The 13,222-nt window shown below is 51.4% G+C and overlaps 4 protein-coding genes across 4 annotated transcripts; 3 read left to right on the forward strand and 1 right to left on the reverse strand.

Moving 5' to 3' along the window:
* Nucleotides 1-214: 214 nt before the first annotated feature.
* BO80DRAFT_493543 (HMG-box domain-containing protein) lies at nt 215-2,285 on the forward strand (the record flags this gene model as incomplete). The annotated part of the gene is made up of 3 exons (XM_025723826.1): nt 215-427; nt 483-554; nt 617-2,285. The coding sequence occupies 3 exons, from the start codon at nt 215-217 to the stop codon at nt 1,826-1,828; spliced, it is 1,497 nt and encodes a 498-aa protein (XP_025575359.1). The 3' UTR covers nt 1,829-2,285.
* Nucleotides 2,286-3,844: 1,559 nt separating this feature from the next.
* On the reverse strand, nt 3,845-4,716 carry BO80DRAFT_502029 (uncharacterized protein; the record flags this gene model as incomplete). Its single annotated transcript, XM_025724304.1, has 3 exons — nt 4,299-4,716; nt 4,116-4,266; nt 3,845-3,928 (listed from the first exon to the last, which is right to left on the reverse strand). The coding sequence occupies exons 1-3, from the start codon at nt 4,526-4,528 to the stop codon at nt 3,845-3,847; spliced, it is 465 nt and encodes a 154-aa protein (XP_025575360.1). The 5' UTR covers nt 4,529-4,716.
* A 175-nt stretch (nt 4,717-4,891) lies between these two features.
* Nucleotides 4,892-5,855, forward strand: BO80DRAFT_381694 (DNA replication protein PSF1). The gene is made up of 3 exons (XM_025716855.1): nt 4,892-5,061; nt 5,121-5,671; nt 5,743-5,855. Exons 1-3 carry the CDS (start codon nt 5,035-5,037, stop codon nt 5,834-5,836), a joined length of 672 nt encoding a protein of 223 aa, XP_025575361.1. The 5' UTR covers nt 4,892-5,034; the 3' UTR covers nt 5,837-5,855.
* An 896-nt stretch (nt 5,856-6,751) lies between these two features.
* Nucleotides 6,752-10,221, forward strand: BO80DRAFT_455152 (sulfate transporter family protein; the record flags this gene model as incomplete). The annotated part of the gene is made up of 6 exons (XM_025722095.1): nt 6,752-6,983; nt 7,060-8,391; nt 8,442-8,641; nt 8,691-8,924; nt 8,973-10,150; nt 10,197-10,221. 6 exons carry the CDS (start codon nt 6,752-6,754, stop codon nt 10,219-10,221), a joined length of 3,201 nt encoding a protein of 1,066 aa, XP_025575362.1.
* Between the last annotated feature and the right edge of the window lie 3,001 nt (nt 10,222-13,222).

Here is a 13,222-nt window from a genome sequence, read left to right on the forward strand (position 1 = left end):
CTTCAGCAGCTCTTTGCGCTCCTCTGGGCTCCTTGTTCGCCTAGTTCTGCCCGACCCACCACCAACTTCCTGTCGCATTCCTTGACCTCCAGTCTTTCGCTTCCGGGGAGAAGAGATCTCTTGTACCCCCCTCTTCCTCTGCTACGCTACCTTTCGCTACTTTCTGCTACCTCTCTGCATCCTTTCTTTGCTACTCTTCCTTGAATCCGGCAACATGACCACCGCTGCGACGGCGAGGTTCATTCGCGGACCGCCACCTTCCCCACCCCAGTCGACTGACGGCGATCCCACCTCCGACGCTCATCGGAACGCCTGTGGCATGCTCCAGTCAGTCTACGGTCACCATGACGCCTATGCAGCTTCTGCGTTACATGGAAACCACCATGCACCTGGTGAGGTGACATACGAACACAGATCACACTCCCAGGCAAGCACTTAGCACCGCATGTACCCCCATCCGCTCGAGACTAATCGTACTCCAGGACTACATTTCTTCCTCATCACAGTATGTGTCTTCCGGTGAATATCCTCGAACTTTGTCGATGCAGAACCCGGTAAGTCTAGCTAGTCATATCGCAGGTCCGCAGGGAAAGATGTTTGACTGATTGCAACTCAGATGGCACCCAATGGCCTTCAGGTTAACACGCCACCTCCAGCTGCAGATGAGGCTCTGGTAGCAGACTCAGTGTCACGCTGGAGCTCTCCTCCGACCCATAAGCAGGTGACAAGAGCAAGGGTTGCCCGGTCACCGAGAGTGCGTCGCAGAAAGAACAAGAAGGAAACGAAGATCCAACTCAATGGCCCTCTGAGCGAGATCACAAAGCATCTTACCCATATCCCGATTGGAGACATGGAATCTTTGGTAAATCGGCCCATGGAAGAGCGACACAAGGCTGTGCTCGAGAAGAATGGAAAGGTCGCCAGGCCGATGAACTCATTCATGCTCTATCGATCGGCATACGCGGCCCGGATCAAGCATTTGTTTGGACAGAACAACCATCAAGTGGTGTCCGAAGCAGCGGGTAACAGCTGGCGGATGGAACCCCGGGAAATTCGCGAGAAATACGAGCTTCTGGCCAGTATCGAGAAGAGCAACCACCTGAAGGCGCACCCCGGGTACAAATTCTCACCATCGAAAGACAAGAAGAAGCGACCTGGGAGCGAAGATGAACGTCCATTAGCCAACACGCCTGGCTCCAGTCCTGCTTTGCTCCAAACCCGTGCCATGAGCTCGTCGGAAGTCGGCAGCAGTGGCTGGGAGAGCCGCGAAATAACACCTTTCGACTTTGCCGACCATGGCCTTTTGCCTTCAGATGGCTATCTCACTTCATCCGCCTGGCATGCAGCCAACCATGGACGATCGCACCCTGGCATGATACCTTCCTCCGAACCGTCACATTACCTACAACAGACGATCCATGCGGCCCTCATGCCACACGTGGAAGATGTCCGGTTCAAGAAATCTAGCCTGCATGGAATCCAATATGCTACATCGTCTACACCGTTGGCCGCCCTTCCTGGTGCTTCGCATCATGATCTTCTTCAGCCGTCCACCTCCATGCCGAGTGATGGACAGCTGGACCCCCAACTGTTGACACTGCAGACCGAGCTCCAAAGCCCGAGTCAGCTGTTTGGCGGCTCACACTACCTGTGGCAAGAGTCGCCGACCAACTGCTACCCCCCTGCCACATCGTCGCTGGCCCCTAATTCAGTTCAATATCCGGCGGGAACCTATCCACCTGGGTTGCACTCTCTGGAGACCGATCCAACTCTGGATGGTCCCAATGGCGAGTTTGACACCTGGATCAATCAGGGCACAGCATACTAGGGATTAATTGAAAATAGTGACGACGGTGATGAAAGCCCCTCTAGGGTGTACTTGCTATCTAATATTAGTTCTTGAGGTGGACACTTGTTTATTTGCAATTTCTCAGGACGGAGTTTCCAAGGCATGGGGTTGTCACTCTAAAAGGTGACCTGGCGCTTTATTTATTATTTACCCTAGTCTTGATTCCACCCCATCTTGTCTGTTGACTGGGATCTTCTTTCGGGACTTTGGGTTATGGCATGACACGGACGGTTATGGTATGGATATGGCCTTTTGTTTTGTGGGTGGCAGTTCTGTTGGAACTATTGTGATTCTCTCATGGTAGTTACGGCTTTGATGCATTAGATCATTTGGACATTGCATGATCACAGGAGGATACCATCACAGTCAATTTATTTTTCTCTTTTACCATGTGCTTTCGGTAGCTGCGTGTTCTAGGTTCATTGAGTTGGATTTCATGGCAGAGCTATTTACCTTGATGTTATTGTGTTACTACCATGATAATGATACTATAGGCAGTGAATACCCACCAATTCTTCTCCGCCCCTTCACTCAGAAGCCACTGCATAACACAACTCACAGGCCTCCTCCTCCCTCCTCCCTCCTTCTTCCTCCTCTACAATCTACTGCCCCTCAGTGCATATACAATCCCCACCCAGTTTCCCATAATCCCATCTACTCGAAACCCTAAACATTATCATTCCATTCCACCTCCACTCCAACCTATCATGCATACCCACTCCCAATCCCAGCCCACCCAGGTCACAAAGCCCGTGACACTAACCTTCTCTTAAATATAGCCTCCTTTTCCCATACAACCCGTTGCTATTCCTCTATACACCAAAAACAAAAAAAAAAAAAAAAAGAGGGAAAAATCGTTTATTCTGACTGAAGTGAAATGATCTTGACACTATTTTGGTTATCGAAATTTCTTGAAACGATGCATGGGGGAGGGGTATGATCTCCGTGTGTGTAGTTTTAATTGTTCTTTGCTTACGTGACTCGGTTTAAGTTGGGATGTATACACTCTGTGGGTTTTTTATTGGGTGGTTGGGATGGGGCTGGGTTTGGGGGTGTGGTCTATGGGAGTCAAAAACTATGAGAGGCAGGCGTATGGATGGAAGAATGGTGTTTGATGTGGGGTGTGGAAGGGTGGTTCTGGGAACTTGATAATGCATTTGTGAACTCGGATGTCTGGATGATATCCAGGTGAAGTCTGGCTAAGTGCTAACGGGTTGAACTGGACAGTTGGAATGGCATGTGGTGTGGAGTTGTATTCCGAACTGAGGACTATGTGGGTGCTTTAGGGGACGTTGTCTGACATAGAATCGAGATGTGATTTTGCATAGAAATATGGCTTTGGCAAATAGGTCTAATGATTCGCGGCCGGTAACTTGGGCAGTTGTTGTCTCGAGCTATCAAGTCGCATTAGGGACTAGAATACGGCTGTCATCTGAAGACTAGTTGCAGTCATGATGTTCTTCGTCAGGTGTAGATACTACGCAATGAAATAAGAGAGGCAACGAGTGGATGATCCAGCAGTCTATGAGTCATTAAGCAAGAAATGAGTGTGGGTATGTAGGTAGATCTAATCATCGAGTCAAACGACATGGGAGAGTCAATTTAAGCAAAGAAGGCCAAGGTGAATGAGGAAGTTTTCTCCTTCAACTGAAGACGGCACCCGCGGTTACCATTTGGCAAAGGCGCCGGAAGGCTCTCTCCCTCAGATCGTCCACCAAAAGTATCCTTTGCGCCTTTCCTCTGGGTCAAGCGGGGATCCAATACGCCTGTATCCTCCCATATCTTCTCGAAACCTTTTCCAACCTGCCAATCTTCATTTATGCACAGATCGCGACCACGACGCGGATATGTTCTAACACTGGAGCTTAGTCAGTCACGATGCTCATGAGAGTCCTTGTCTCGGCATCGCAAGAGGATCAGGTTTTATTTTGCCTTCATGATTGTTGGGACCTTGAATGGATACGCGCTCAGGTTGGCAGTCGCATTTGCGGTCTGTTACGTATCTTTCCCAGTAACTTTTCGACCCGTTTTTCCAGCGCGTCCAGCTTGGGGAATCGATGCCCTCGCCTGACGTATCGGCTGTGACATGATGTTATATTGTTCAGATATTGCCCAGCGAGCAAAGGACATTGCTGGGCATTGTTGGCAGTTCGTCCATGAACTCCTCCTCGCGCGATTTGCCGGTTTTGATCCAACACGGCTGTGTGTTTCTTTTCTTCGTCTCTCTCCAGGGAGTTGTTGGGTACAGAACTCTACAACGACTCACCTGGAAAGGATAGGTCGAAGGACTCCGATAAGGGATCAGACTGGCCGTACACCTGACTTCTTGGCTGATAGCCCTCTCTGATCTCGCTTTATCAGCTTCACCCGCTACTCTGTTGTTTTGGGGAGTCGTCGAGTGATTTAGGTGATATAACCTATAATCACAATCTATCAGGCGCTATCCTACCTTAACTTTTGCAATCTTTCATTGTCCATCGTGATACAGCATGTTGAAATAAGCAACATCGAACTACGTTGCGCCGAGTCCCCCTTAATCGACGCTGCATAATTAGCCTCGGTGAGAAATGCCGGTACTGCAGCATTGGCTTCTTCGGCAAATGCAAGCTGATGCGGTGCCCGTTCGATTTGTGGCGATGTCTGGCTTGCTCTTGTCGGTTCTGGGGAAGCGGAAGCCATCTCCTTGGCTGGATTATCGGGCGAAGTCTTGCGATAGATGCCTATCTCAAGGATAGTTCAGGATGGGATGGGACTGAAACCCAGCCGAGTTTGCGGCCTCAGGCCCAACCTCAGCCCACGATATAGCTTTGATCAAGACATACTCCTTCCTGAAACTGTCATAGTTTCGAAGGAGCAGAACAGTCACTGCATGACGAGCGGCTGTAGCACTTGGCTGAAGTCTAGTTTGGGTTCACCATCGCACCCCGACAGGAGGCTTGGCAGGCACGCGATCCGGACGTCACGTGTAGATCTTCGATCGGGCGCGGCCAAGCGATCCGCGCGACGCTTCCCTGGCAAGACTTATCTTTGACCTTAGTTGAACCTGGATCTCATCTTGATATCAATCAAATCCTATCTAATCGGCCTAGCACACTAATCGCGTCTAGGCAGTCTCCATCACATTCTACTACAGTCACAAACGCTTCTAGGGTCATCTACATCCGAGGCGGATAGTCACCTCCGTCATGTACGGCGAACATGGAAATAAACTCGTACGTACTTCTCAAACTATTCTCAATAGATACCTCTTGCCAACAAACTTTACCAACAGGTCCAACATGCCAAACGCACTCAAGCCCTCACCCATCTCCCTCCCTACCAAACCGAACTAGTCCGTGCCGTAGCTCGCGAAGTACGCGACCTCGATCGTGACGTCGCACACCTCCTCAGTCCATTCGAAGGCAGTTTCAATCCCTCCCAAGAACCAGCCATTGCCTGTGCACTCCTCGTCGACCACCTCTGCATGCGCCGCAACAAGCGGTGTCTCCTCGCATACCACCGCGTCCGCGCTGAGAAGCTCGAGGAGCTTTGTTGGAAGGGTGTGGATTTGCTCGAACAGCAGCTGCCAACAGCAGAGGAAGGGGCAGTAGGCACATCAGGCCAGGGGACGGGGGGACATGCAGCGATGGGCTCTGCCAGTGGGAACCACAGTTCGTTAAGTCCCGAGGAGGAAGAGTATTTCCGCCAGTATAGTGACCTGCTTGCGGCGTACAAGGGGCAGTGGACGGATATTGATCTTACGGGGAACCTGGAACCCCCGAAGGATCTATTCATAGACGTGAGGGTCTTGAAGGATGCGGGGGAGATTCAGACCGAATATGGGTATGTGAGGCATTTATGGCGCCCCTCGCGCTTGTGGTTGATCGGCGGGCCGGAATGCTGACATCTCACAGGGTGATCAATTTGACGAAGAACAGTCAACTCTACGTGCGGCAAGGGGACGTTGAACGATTAATTGCCCAGGGGTTTTTGGAGCGTCTGGGGTGAAAGAGGGGAGGAGTTTCAGATCATGCAAGTTATGTCTTATGATACCCATGGATTATTGATGCCTGAGAATGAGCACAGTAGCGGTCGCCTGATTCCACCATCTCTCGTAGCCCCAGCAGTTAGCTGCATGCGTACTCCCCTCCTGCGTACGTACTAGCGAGCGCTATGATCTATCATTACTAAAGAATTATCAAATTGCGTAGAGTAATTCGAACATCACCAATCAGTTCTCGCAGCTGCAGCACCGTTGACGGCGGCCGGGTGCTTACCTAACGAGCATGAATAACTAGTGCGATGCTTCTGAGCCTATCATCGGCCTCATGCGCCCGAGCTCCTTCGTCCTTGCCTGCAGTCAATGGTGACACTTACAACAATTCCCCTCTCAGCGTCCTTAGAAGACCGGACTAACCCAGGGTTACTTTCCTGTCGCCCAGCTAGTGACCGCCCAAGGCCTCGAAGGTCCTCCGGTTGAGATCGGCCCCATCAGAATGGTGGGCCGGTGACAGTCGCGCCGTGCCCGTCCGTGATAAGGCTTTTTTAGTCACTTCCGCCCGCCAGGTCCGATAACGACCTGCGAGCCCATGTCTGGGCCTCATTGAGTCCCTTCCGGACCCTTCTGGCCTCCATCGTCGGACTTCGGTCCTTCTCCTCCTTCCTGGCTTCACAATTTATTCTCTACCCCTCTCCCTGTCCTCCAATCGCGAAGCAATGCCAACGAGCTCTGCATATATCAAATTCTTGCGTCATTTGATATCATCTCCCCTCCTCTCCCTTTTCTTGTCGCCAAACAGTCACGAGCCTTACGGCCGACGGCCTTGATCTCCTCTTTTTCGGTGGAATTCTGCGACCGACACGCGCAGAGTGTTTGTGTGAGGCGATTCCTCACAACGGTCTACCTTCCGTTTGCGGTTCACGATGGGTGTCATTCGCTCCCGCGACAGCGGTGACTTTCGCATATCCGGGTTGTCCCCGCATCGCTCTCCTCTGGAAGACGAGGTAGACCCGGACGGGACAGAGATTCCTGTCGAGCATGCCAACAATGGCAGCCCGCCGCGATCATCGGGCCTGGAGTCAATGGTGTCTGGCGGCACCAGCTTTCGAACTCCAAGCCGGTCCTTTTATCACCGGTCATTCCATAGTCCAGCGGGTACGGAGCTACGGCTTTGTCTTTCGTTTGCTTCTCTTACAATTGCTTGGTGACCTTTTCTGACTCTGCAATCCAGATCCGGCACATTATTCATCCCATGGTCTTAGGGAGCAAACAGCCGAACTAGCTTCCTTCGCCTTGTCTCATGAATCGAGCACTCTTCCCCCGTCCTTGGATATTTTCCAACCCTCGCAGAGCCCAAATCGCCCGTCGTCCCCGGCTCTAAGCTTCGCAGTACCGGGGAGAACAAACCAGGAGCCGGGTCCTTCCTCAATCATCACCACCGGTTCGTCGGTGCTGACACAGCTGATCCGTAGCCCCGACGCCCCCGAAACTGATCAAGACCACCGAAACAGAACTTCCGACTGGGATGAGTTGAGCGAAAGTGAAGCGTCTGACCATCATTCTGTGATTGTTGCAACCGGGGGAGCGCCGGCTACCGAACAGGCATCACTGTTGCCCAAGGCGACACAAGCGGGACCCTTTCAGGGCTATGGAGCGATTGGTGACATTGAGAATCAGGGCCATGCAAGGAAGAATGAGACGGACATCGTTCCTAGCGCTCTTTATAAACTCAAGATGGGAGTCCGAGTGCTAGCGAATCCGAAGTCGTGGGACGGACAGACCGTCTGGCGAGAAGGGATTGTCTATCCGCTTACCCTTCTGCCGCCGGTATTTCTCGGCCTTTTGCTCAATATCCTTGACGCCCTTTCGTACGGAATGATCCTTTTCCCACTGAGTGAGCCAGTCTTTTCTGATCTCGGCTCCGACGGAATCTCTATGTTCTATGTCAGCACAGTTATCTCACAGCTCGTCTTCTCTTGTGGAGGCTCCATTTTCAAGGGAGGGATTGGGAGTGAAATGATCGAGGTTGTTCCATTCTTTCACCAGATGGCCTTCACGATCCTAAATCGGGTTGGCCAGGACAACCCACAAGCTGTCCTGGCAACGACGATTCTGTCCTTCTCGGTCAGCTCAGTCCTCACCGGCTTGGTGTTCTTCTTGATGGGAACTTGTAAACTCGGTGCGCTGATCGGGTTCTTTCCTCGGCACATTCTGATTGGATGCATCGGTGGCGTGGGCTTCTTTCTGCTCCTTACGGGTGTTGAAGTGTCCGCTCGACTACCGGGTTCGTTCGAGTTCAGTTTGAAGACGCTGGAAAAGCTTATGCAGCTGGACACGGTATTCCTATGGACCGTGCCTTTGTTGCTTGCGGTTGGTCTTCTTGTTTTGAAGCGTTTCTTGCGTTCCAACTTCTTGGTTGGTGGATATTTCATCGTGGTGGCAGTTGTATTCTATATTGTAAAATTCAGCGCCGCGGTATCTATGGATTCTTTGCGCAGCAGAGGATGGGTCTTTGATGCTCCTTCTTCGTCAAACCCATGGTACCACTTCTATACCCTCTATGGTGAGTGATAACCGCGCACTATTCCGGGCATGCCTCACTGACAGTCTCAGATTTCTCGGCTGTCGATTGGTCTGCATTCCTTGACACAGTCCCAGCAATGTTTGCACTCACCTTCTTTGGAGTACTTCACGTTCCCATCAATGTCCCAGCATTGGGCATCTCGACCGGTGAAGACAACCTCAATGTTGACCGTGAACTTATTGCTCATGGTGTTACCAATGCCCTGTCTGGCTTTGCCGGGAGTATCCAGGTAGCTATGTTCTGCCCCCATTCAAGCCTGAAGTGCTGACATGTATCAGAATTACCTCGTATATACGAACAGCCTGCTGTTCATCGACAGTGGTGGCAATTCGAGATTGGCAGGGGTCATGCTTGCAGCTGCTACCGCAGGAATTCTTGTAGTTGGCCCGGTCATTGTTGGATTTATCCCAGTCATGGTGGTTGGAGCCCTCATATTTCTGCTTGGCATCGAGCTGATGCAAGAGGCCTTGGTCGACACTTGGGGCAAATTGCATCGGCACGAGTACCTAACGGTGAGCCTGATTCTCATACTCTAATGTGCATGTCAGCTGACCTTGCAGGTTTTCATCATTGTCGCTACTATGGGTGCTTGGGACTTCGTTGTCGGTATCTTCGTTGGTATCATCCTCGCATGTCTAAGTTTCGTGGTTCAGACTTCGCGCAAATCCGCCATTCGTGCCACCTTCTCGGGCAAAATCACCGGCTCGACCGTCAGACGCCCGCCTATTCAGCAACGGTTTCTGAAGGAAGCAGGACACCAGACACTCATCATCAAGCTTGGTGGATATCTGTTCTTCGGGACCATCGTGAGCGTGGAGAATACCATGCGGGGCCTCATCGAAGAGGAAGCGTTTAACAAGCGCCCTATCAGATTTTTGATTCTGGACTTCTCCCGTGTTTATGGTATCGACTTCTCTGCAGCAGAAGCGTTTACTCGCATCAACCGTATTCTCAGGAAACGAAATGTGCAGATGACTATCTCAGGCCTCGATGTGGAAGGAGACGTCGGCAGAAGCCTCCAGAATGTGGGCCTTTTCGAGCCTGTGAACGACGTCGAGATATTTGAAGATCTGAACTCAGCGCTTGAGTTCTGTGAGAATGACTACCTGAAGGTCTTCTATAGCCACCGGGAAGCCTTGTTGAATGGGAAGAACAAATCGTCGGCCTTCCTCGAAGTTCCTACGTCGCAGGGTCAGTCTCATCTTAGCGACGCGGTGGTGAGTTCACCCCGTCAGCGATACTTGCAGCAAGCCGCTAGAACGACTCTCCACGAGAACGAAATGGCGGTCGTTCAGCCGGCTGCATGGTCGGCAATGCGACAACCCCTTCCGCTTCTCCTACAGACCTTCCAGGGCCTGACTTCTCGCAACGAAGACTTCTGGTTCAAGGCATGTAGGCATTTCGTCCGCGAAAGCTACGCGGCCGGCACCGTGCTGTTCCACGAAGGCGACGTCCCCAAGGGCTTCTACCTGCTGGAGTCGGGAATGCTACGCGCGGAATATGAGCTGCCCCAGGGGCGCTACTCTGAAATCATCGTGGCCGGACGACCCTGCGGCGAGTTACCATTCTTCAGCGAGACGCGACGGACCGCAACCGTCAAAGCCGAACAGGACTGCGTGAGCTGGTGCCTGACGGCTGAGAAATGGCAGACATTGCGCCAGCGGGAGCCAGAGATTGCGCAAGAGCTGCTGACAGTCAGTCTCAAACTGACGACGGAGCGGATGGACAGTATTACTTCGTAAGTAGCACCTATGACTGAAACTGATCGGTACTGACTTCCTTAGATATGTTCTTACGACAGCCGCCTGACATAATTATGCGTCATGTAATCGGAATCAGTATATGTTTGCATCGCATCTTGTGAAATTTAGTGCATAGTAATGACCTAATATGGAGCTACCAATATTCACACTTGATTACATACACGAGCACAGAACGTAGTGCTTCCCACCAATATCTGAAACTAAGCCTTGTACCAGAAAAGTAAGCGCTCACGCAACCACCAGCTCAACAAACGAAAAGAGTCATCCCAACCGACACATCCGCGCATGACCGCCAAAGGAATGAGCATGAGAATGAGAACGAGAATGACCCGAACCACTAGCATAACATAGCCTCCGGTAGCCTAAGCCTTAGCCCTCGTACTCGGGTCAGACAACCTCCTCCTCCGCCACTCCCACCTACATAGTACTAGTACTAGATAATACTTAGGTCGTTACTTGAAGTAACACCAAATCCCCTCCCTCAATGGATGGAAACGATCCCCGGCCCACCAATCGAAAAGGATCCCCTAGAACTCGGTGCTCACAATGATCGATCGAATAATGGCGTGACAGGCCGGATCATGTCACCCGACCGGCTTTGCTTGCCCCTCCTCTACCTTCCCGGGTGGTATCGCTTATCGGGTACCTATTGTCGGTTCGTCATGAAGAGTTAAGTGGGTAGGATGAAAAATCAGTTTGGTATTTTGTATGGTGTACTGTACTTAATTATCCGGGGATGAGGTAGTGGGTGTGAGTGTGTGGATGAGGGGTGGTTGTGGTGGTGGTGAGGGGTCACGTTATCGCATGGCAGTTGCTAACTAAGAGTAGGTAGGATGCATCGAGTCATGTGGTTGAGCGGGTATGGGTTAGTGCTGAGGGAGGTCATGCAGCGGATAAGTACTTCGTACGGGAGTAGAGTACCTACCTACCTACTGTGTAAATTCTCAGATCACATTCTCCATCGTTATCTATCGAGATAAGGGTTGAAGTCTGATCTATAGAATATCTGTGTCCTCTTCTGTATACAGTACGAAGTTTATGGTATGGTGAATAGCTTCTACTGTGTTATTCTATGACACCGCAGTCGCATGAACATCCCTCATATGAAAGTACCTAGGTATTCTGTACTCCTCATTCTTCAGGAAATTCCTTCCCGGGTCCCCTATCCTCTAATAGGCGAATAGCCGATAGACGGATGTGTGGTAGGTTTGGGGGCCGGAATTCTCGGGGTTGGGTTGGGTTGGGTTGGATTACTTTCGGGTGGGCGAGATGCAAGATGGCGCAATCATCGACGGGAATATGTACTCCGTATGTATGTATGTACGGGAGGACGGAGTATGGGGGCGGGATTTGTGTGCTTCGGGTGTTTGCTTGCTTAACTAGTATGTACGTGTGTATGTATGTAGGTACTTCGTACTTTTGATCTGGGTAGTCTGAATGGAGGATATGCATGATATCACGGGGATGGGATGATGGAACGTAGGGAATCGGGTCAAGTTGATTGCCTTCCCCTCCCCTTCCCCGTCATTACACGGTAGATTCTTCCTGAGGGGAAGAAACCCAACTCTAAGGAGCACACTGGACAGGCATGATTGCAACACGGGCCAAGCCTGATCATCAGATCGACGGTGGTCTGATTGGTTCACGATGACCGGGACAAGCAGTCGTTGGATGATTGTCGAAACGGCGAAAAGGGGGTGGTGCTAGTAAGTACTTAGACCCGGGCCAGGTCCACTTCTTACCGCCGCAGAGACCTACCGCTGCTTGGAATGGTCCGTTGGACGGGAAGGCCAGTGGAAAGTTGATTTCTTAGTCGTCTCTGCCCGAGTCACGGGCGTTGACTGGATTTCTTATTTCGGGTATGATATGATAGGCGAGAGATCATCGCGATTTGATGGGACGGAAATGAATAGATAGTAGCCATGCCGCGGAAAACGATCGCTGGTTGGCGATGTGTGCTAACGCTGATGGTGACGGTGTTTTGACATATGATGTTATGGAGGGAGGGAGAGATTGGTGCTGGTTCCGTGGTAGGGATCACTGCGTGCTGTGGTTTCGGAGTCGCGAGGTACGCATGATTCATTGGGTATGGTTTTAGGTGCGTAGGTCCAAGGTACGAGGGGGTTCACCTAGGTTAGGTGGAGGAGGGGAGGGAGGGGTTGCTTCATGCTTGATTTTGAGGTAGAACTAGGCGTTTGATCCTAGGGTGGTTATCTAGGAGAAGACAGATAGGAGGTGGTTATTTGCATTTTGCACACCGTTCAGACCTTCAGAACCAGTCAGTGAGGTGAACTTGAGACAGGGGATGATGATAGTGTTGGTGGGTGTGGGGCGCTCGTCCGCCCGCCAATGGCGCTATCCAGTCATTAGTAACCCCTGCTAAGGTAAGTAAGAAGTACGAACGAATGAACTGATGGACCTTGTCGGGTTGGTGTGGAATTTTTCGAGCTTTTCTTTTTTAATTTTCGCTTGCCCTCCGTAGTCTATCTACTCGAAAATGATGCTTATTCCATAACCTTTGAAAAACATCGGCGTCGGGGAGATGCGCTGCGATGGGTCGCAAAGCCACCGCTAGGAACTAAGGAAGGGGACCTATGAAGGTGTCGAATTGAAGACATCATCAAGGTATTGTCACGCGAGCCAACTGCTACTGGCCGCCAGATCCCACGGATAAGGCAAGGCAGGCTGAGATGGAGGGTGTGGCCGGCCCCTGGTTGGCCCCCGAATTCGCAACAATGCCGGGCTGTCACGAGGGGCTGCCAGTCGCATGGATGGGGATTTCCCATGATTGCCGCTGGGATAAGTGCCTCTTTCTCTATCCATGAGAAACAGGTTCGCCATCGGGAAGGATGACGACGATAATTGATTTCTCTCGACAGATCCTGCACATCGTTAACCGAAAAGACGACTGGTCGGTAACCGAGCGTCTAATTAATTGCTCCCTATGGGCGAGATACCTCGACTAGACTAAAACACGGAATCCCAGCAGTAGTGGCCCTCCATAGCCCGGCGCTTAACACCTGACTAACATGCCATAGTCGGAACTA

Source organism: Aspergillus ibericus (genome assembly GCF_003184845.1).
Source record: "Aspergillus ibericus CBS 121593 unplaced genomic scaffold BO80scaffold_19, whole genome shotgun sequence".
NCBI classification, from domain to species: domain Eukaryota; kingdom Fungi; phylum Ascomycota; class Eurotiomycetes; order Eurotiales; family Aspergillaceae; genus Aspergillus; species Aspergillus ibericus.